This window comes from Triticum aestivum, chromosome 1A (genome assembly GCF_018294505.1).
Source record: "Triticum aestivum cultivar Chinese Spring chromosome 1A, IWGSC CS RefSeq v2.1, whole genome shotgun sequence".
Classification (NCBI taxonomy): Eukaryota; Viridiplantae; Streptophyta; class Magnoliopsida; order Poales; family Poaceae; genus Triticum; species Triticum aestivum.
Genome location: NC_057794.1, coordinates 463,067,203 through 463,073,301, shown reverse-complemented (window position 1 = coordinate 463,073,301; position 6,099 = coordinate 463,067,203). Strand labels below are relative to the sequence as shown.

Sequence of the window (6,099 nt, the reverse complement as noted above, 5' to 3'; positions counted from 1 at the left end):
TTTTAAAACATGAAGTATACATCCCAATGATGTTTGTCTTACTTTTCAGAATTTTTGAAACCTAAAAGGTTGATTTTCGAAAATTTCAGACCACATAGAGAAAATATATTAAAAAAATTCAGCCCGTTCGTATGCTTTTTGTTACATTTTTTCAAGTACTATGTGATGCTGAGGTGATGAACCAACTTTAGTCCAAAGCCTGGTTATGCTTTAGAAAGAATTGAGATAAGATCTAATTAATACGAAACCTTTCACTATTCATGATCAAGGCGAAAGGAACAAGATAATTGAAGTTTTGAGAATAATGAGGTTCTTACAACTTAAGGTGGTTCGCCAAGAGCAAGTTCGATTTTTAGCCATACTTTTTATACAGGCAGGCAAATTTAACAAACGCGTGACTGCAGACACATTTCGTGTAGTCGATTTAGCAAACTCTGCAAACTACTTGGCAGCCACCACGTTAAAAAAAAGGCAGCCATGAAAGTTGTGACTTGCCGCCGAATGATGGTAAAAGAGTAGTACGTCGGACAGTTGTTTGCTGTGCCGAAAGTAGAAAGGTAAATTTCAAAGAGCATTCCATCAGCTCGTATGAGACGTGATATCGGAGAGTATAAATGCAATATTGAGTAGGCACACACAATCATCACATGTGTTTATTCACGGAGGATAGGTGAACACAAGTACAAGCACCACCACCTTTCTCGAGAGAGGAAACACATTGACAAGACACGACGATAGCAGTATACATATTGTTGGCCGTATAGCACGACCCACAGAGAAGCATAGGCGCCATGACTGCTCATCTCATCTGAGCTTTATTTTAGGCGGCACCCCTCGTCTGAGACTGAAGCCCTGAACGGATCAGTGCTTTTTGCATGGCCCGCCGCAGGTGCCATCGACGGTGCTCTTCATGTCGGCGCACCGGAACGTCTTGTGAGGGCTGGGCGTCACCACGCGGCAGGCCGAGCAGCCCTTGGGGCACTGGGGGTGGGCGTCGTCGCAGACGTCGACCCCGGAGAAGGACCTGCAGTTGTTGCAGCACTTGGGGAAGAAGTCGGCTGCATGCACGCAAGACACCGACGGCATCAGAACCAGATAATATGTCACTGATAAGACGAGACGAGAGACCTCCCCTCCCTCTGGGGCATCACGAAATGATCGAGCTTTGCTTAGGAAGAGGTGAAGTGATTGAGCATCAGCAGCTTACCGTTCACGTGTGAGAGGATCCCCATGACCAGGACGGCCTGGAGGATCAGGATCGCCGCGAGCTTGGTGCTCTTCATGGTTGCTGATGAACCCTTAGCGCAAAGCTCTCACTTCACCTGTGCGGTCGGTCTAGTGGTAGAATGCTCTGTGGTAGTGGTGTGGCTGGCTAAAGCTGCGAGCAGCTCTATATATAGGCGTCGATTTCGTAAGTTGATTGGCAAGCGGCCTCGGCTGCGATGCTGCGATCGCCACGTGCATTATTTGGTTAGTTGGGGGCATAAAGATGTTTGGCTAGTAGCAGCTAGCTTGGAAACTTGGACTCGTTTTCCCGGGTTTTTTTTATAGGCGGCGTGGACATGGACACCAACCACTCATGTCCAGCAAACCAGATAACGTGCACACTGATTTAGGCCGACATCAGATATTGTTTTCATACTAGTACTACCCGGGAGTATAAAGCTAGTTACTCAAGAATAACATAGACTAATAACATATATATAAAGAATGCTGGGTAGAGTAGACGAGCTCGCTTGCTCCTGCTAGATGGACTAATGGAAAAATCATGATGTTGGAGCAAGCATTGAGACCTCCTTTGGTTCATAGGGTAGGAAAATTATAAGAATAGAAAAGTCATAGAAAATGAGATGACATGCATCTCAAATCCTATGAGTAGGAATATGAAAAGAGATGTCCTTTGTTTCACATCATAGGATTTTTTCCATTGAGTCTAGGTTAATGTTTATTTTCCTATGAAATGTGAAGGATAGGAAGATTTGCTCCATAGGAATAGGATTTCATTCCTACAAACCAAAGAGCTCTATAGGATTTTTTCCTATAAAAATCCTACCCTACGAAATTTCTACAAAATTCCTTCAAACCAAAAGAGGCCCCAATGATTGTGGAAACATGGGTGAGTTTGCGCAGGGAAAAGACAGGCATGTGGACGTGGGCCTGTATGATGAAACAACGACGTGGGTGGGTGCAGTAACCGAGAGCTAATGATGTTCCGTCGAAGCACACTTTCTTTCTTGAGTTGGGATGCAACACTTCGCGTGTAAAATAGGCTAGTTTAGAGCGAACGCACTTCCTCTAAAACCGAAAAAAGTTTTTCTGAAAGGGAAAACTGAAAAAAGTTAGCAACACACTTCCCAAAAAAGCTAGTGGAGGGAACGCTCTATTTTTATTTTTGCCTTCCAATTTTATTTACATCTTTATTTTCATTTTTCTATTCTTTTGGGTAAATTGCATGTGCTAAAAAATATAAATAGTGGACGTACGTTAAAGAGTGGATATATAAATGTTCATGTGTATTTGAAAAAATATTTTTATATGTGTGTAAAAATATTCTGCCGGGCAGTATATCCCGAGGAGAACGTGTGCCTAGAGATTCCGTGAGCGGGCGAGCTTGTGCGCTCCTATGACTATCCGGATATAAATATATTTGAACTACATGTATAAACAAATTGCCTCTTTAGCGCACAATGACAAATAGTTGTCTTGCCAAAAGATCTCATCAGCTCTCGACATTCATAAGGTGTGATGGCTTTCGATACTCTGTACACGTTCAGATTCAAGCCACTAGGGATGAAAACGGAGCGGAAACAGATGAAACTAAATGTTATCATATTTTTTTATAGCGGTGGAAATGAATACAGAAACCTCATAAATGAATACGGAAACGAATACTACCGAAAACGGACACAGAGCAAATACAAAGCGGACACCAAAAGAAAAGTGGGCGTTGACCGGAACTTAAAACCCCCTTGAATCATAGAGAAATACACACAAAGATGAACAAATTTAATAAACTATTAACATGACTACAAAATAATATCATTATGTTAGCAACTTAGCGTAGTATTGTAATGATACTGGACAATTGCATATAGCCATATAGGGTCAAGCTGAGTACATGTGTGGTAGTAGAAGTTGGTCTTAAATGATTAATTCTACTCATTGTGTCATCCTGTGTTGTTTTGTGGTCGGGCTACAAAGTAACGATAGGTCTATAGTTAAAAAAGAAATTTCATATTTACGAAAACGGAAAGTTTAGTTTCCACGCATGTTCCACCGGAAAACACCATTCCGTTTTTGTTTCTGTTTCCGCATAAAAAAAATCCATTACCACTTTCGGTTTGCAAATTTCCGTTTCTGTTTCCATATTTCCTCTCCGTTTTCATTTTTCCTACGGAAAAGCAGAAAGTTTCCACTCCATTTTCATCCCTACAAGCAACGACCGAACAATCTTATATCTTGTGCTACCAAACATTAGTTGCTCTCATGCTACCATTTAAAAAAAACAGTTTCCATCTTTAAAAAAGTTAAAACAATTGTGTGTATTTACAATGTGTAGGAATTTCAAGTTAAAATATGAAATACACATGTAGAAACAAAAACGGCAAATCCAAATGTGAACAGTGTCATTTTACCTTTTGTCTTTTAGTGATACTATCATGATGAATTTGTCTTTTTTGTTTCTCAATGTCCATTTCAAAAAAAAATATTTGAATTTTTTTACAGATTGTAGACACATGTCTTGTGAACACTCATAATTATTTTCAGGATTTTTTGAAACATGTAAATATTTAAAAAAATGATAGCATGGGAGCACCTAATGTGTGATAGAACCTCATATTCTCGGCATCTTGAGATAGCTGTTTGCTTGAGAACCTGATATTCTCGGCATCTTAAAAGATTGTCCCCAAAATACTTGTGCTTAAAAGAAGCTAGCAACACACTTCTTCTGAAAAAGGACAAGGCTAGGAACGCACTATGTAAAAAGTGCGAGCGAAGCCAATGCTCCGTTACTACTTTTCATCCGTGTTTCTGTTTTCTTTACATTTTTCAGTTTTCTTTAATCGTTTTGTGTTCAAAATGTTCATGCACGTCAAAAAATGGTCATGGATATACAAAAAATTATGTCTATTAAAACTTTTCTCGTATATGAAAAGTTTGCCCTTTTTTGTTTAAAAACGTGCATCGTGCTTTCAAAAAAAATTTATCGCTCAAATAAAAATATCAACCATAGAAATTATTCATGGTGTATTTAAAAAGTATTCATCTTGTAATAAAAAACATCATTATGTGTTAACACTTTTTATACTTACATGAACATTTTTTAAAGCATCAACATTTTTTTAAAAGTGTTCATCACACATTAGACAAACTTTCGTCGTGTGTTTCATTGTCTAATTTCAAAAATGTTTACCGTTCATTGAAAAGTGCTCATCATAATGGAAAAAATGTTTATCTTGTACTCACAAGTCACAATGTCCATCATGCACTTTTTTAAACACCGTGTGTTCATTGATCGTGCATTTCAACAAAAAAATGTTGATTGTGTATTAAAAATGTTCATCACATATACTAAAAATTGATGGCCATGTCACAAAAAGTGCTCGTGTATGTATCATAGAATGTATGTATTTTTTCACATGGAACCTGTTTATTTGGATTAAGGCGCCGACTTTCAGTGCTTGTAGTCTAGTCGTCGCTAGTTGATCTAGTCGTCTAGTCGTCGTTAGATGGTCTACGGATCTAGATATAATTTTTATTATTTTTGATGTTCGTTGTACTGGCATGATTCAAGATGAATACATCGGAAGTTTTCTCGGAAGAAAAAAAAAACTGGACGCACTCCTTGCAGCCGGCGTCGCACTTGCTCAATCTTTCCAGTAGCGAGGACCGCCAGGAGAACTAGGATCATCAGCAGCGTGCTAATCTTTATCATTTGGCACTAAGCGTTTTAAGCAAAAGCGCTCCCATTTTCATATCTACACCTGTGGAATGCTTTGCTTGCCGTCCGCAGCTGCAAAACAACACTACATGTAGGAGGGTATACGCAAACATGCTAATGTTTGCCATGTCATCGACCAGTTACAGTTTTTGGTAGGTGGGGATATCGTGGTTGGGGATAAATGTTAGCAAGTGTGAAGGCCCACCAAACATTTGCCCATAGCAATGTCTTCGGTCCTGCTATATGGACTTGTCCGGGGGAGCTAATGCTGCCATGGCGGGTACTCCCAGGCATGAATGGCCCTCCTCTTCACGTGCTCGTGCCGACGGGACAGCGAGGGATGGATCTGCGTCACCGAGTCGCTGCACCATCCTCAATCTTTAGGAAACAGACCTGTGAGGGAGGGATAGACCGATGAACAGTGTCACGTTTTTATTCAAGCATGCTGCATGACCGACACTGAGCTCGTAGCTCAGTGTTTACATGCCCTGGTAAACGGTGATATTGCTCAAGTCATAACCAAAGAGAGATCTACCTTAGTAGTACTAGTATATTTGTATCTCCATGTTAGCTAACTAGCGACCGACAAGCTAGACGAAATCACGAGATGCGTATCCTGGTATGTAACGTGCGTGATGCATGATGCATGCATATTCGCGAGATGATTGGCTGGCTAACCATTCAATAATGGAGTCCTAGCATGTGCATGTTCCATACCCGCCAAGATGAGATCGGTACCCCAGTCCATCAGGGTTCTAAGTCCTGATGCTCATATTTATTTCTGAATTTATTTCAGTATTTTCGGCGATGCGCATTCAATGGGAGGAGACGTTTCCGTTGACGACGAGATGCCTACGATGACTCGTAAATTTCAAAATGATATGTCGGCTCAGTCTTTCGAAGGTGCTTATAAGGATAGGGTGTGCGTGTGTGTTTATAAGGATGAGTGTATACGCGTGTATATGAGCGCCTACGTCTGTATCGTATTCAAAAAAGAAAGATGAGATCGGTACCATGCATGCATGCTTAAACATCATGGCCCTGACTTGCGTAAATAATGAATTATCCCGACTCGCGCCGAGTGTGACGGCCGTACGTACGCTTGAGCACCGAGAAGGATCGGTTCACCATTTGAACTGGGCGGTACAACAAATATA

General features: G+C 40.6%; 1 protein-coding gene across 1 annotated transcript; it reads right to left on the bottom strand.

Moving 5' to 3' along the window:
* Positions 1–622: 622 nt before the first annotated feature.
* Positions 623–1,443, bottom strand: LOC543150 (Bowman-Birk type proteinase inhibitor B5). The gene is made up of 2 exons (XM_044480031.1): positions 1,208–1,443; positions 623–1,058 (listed from the first exon to the last, which is right to left on the bottom strand). Exons 1-2 carry the CDS (start codon positions 1,281–1,283, stop codon positions 862–864), a joined length of 273 nt encoding a protein of 90 aa, XP_044335966.1. The 5' UTR covers positions 1,284–1,443; the 3' UTR covers positions 623–861.
* Positions 1,444–6,099: the final 4,656 nt, after the last annotated feature.

Coding starts and splice junctions, on each gene's coding strand:
- LOC543150 (XM_044480031.1), bottom strand. CDS start 1,283: ATGAAGAGCACCAAGCTCGCGGCGATCCTGATCCTCCAGGCCGTCCTG. Junction 1,059..1,207: donor GATCCTCTCACACGTGAACG/GTAAGCTGCTGA, acceptor GCGTGCATGCAG/CCGACTTCTTCCCCAAGTGC.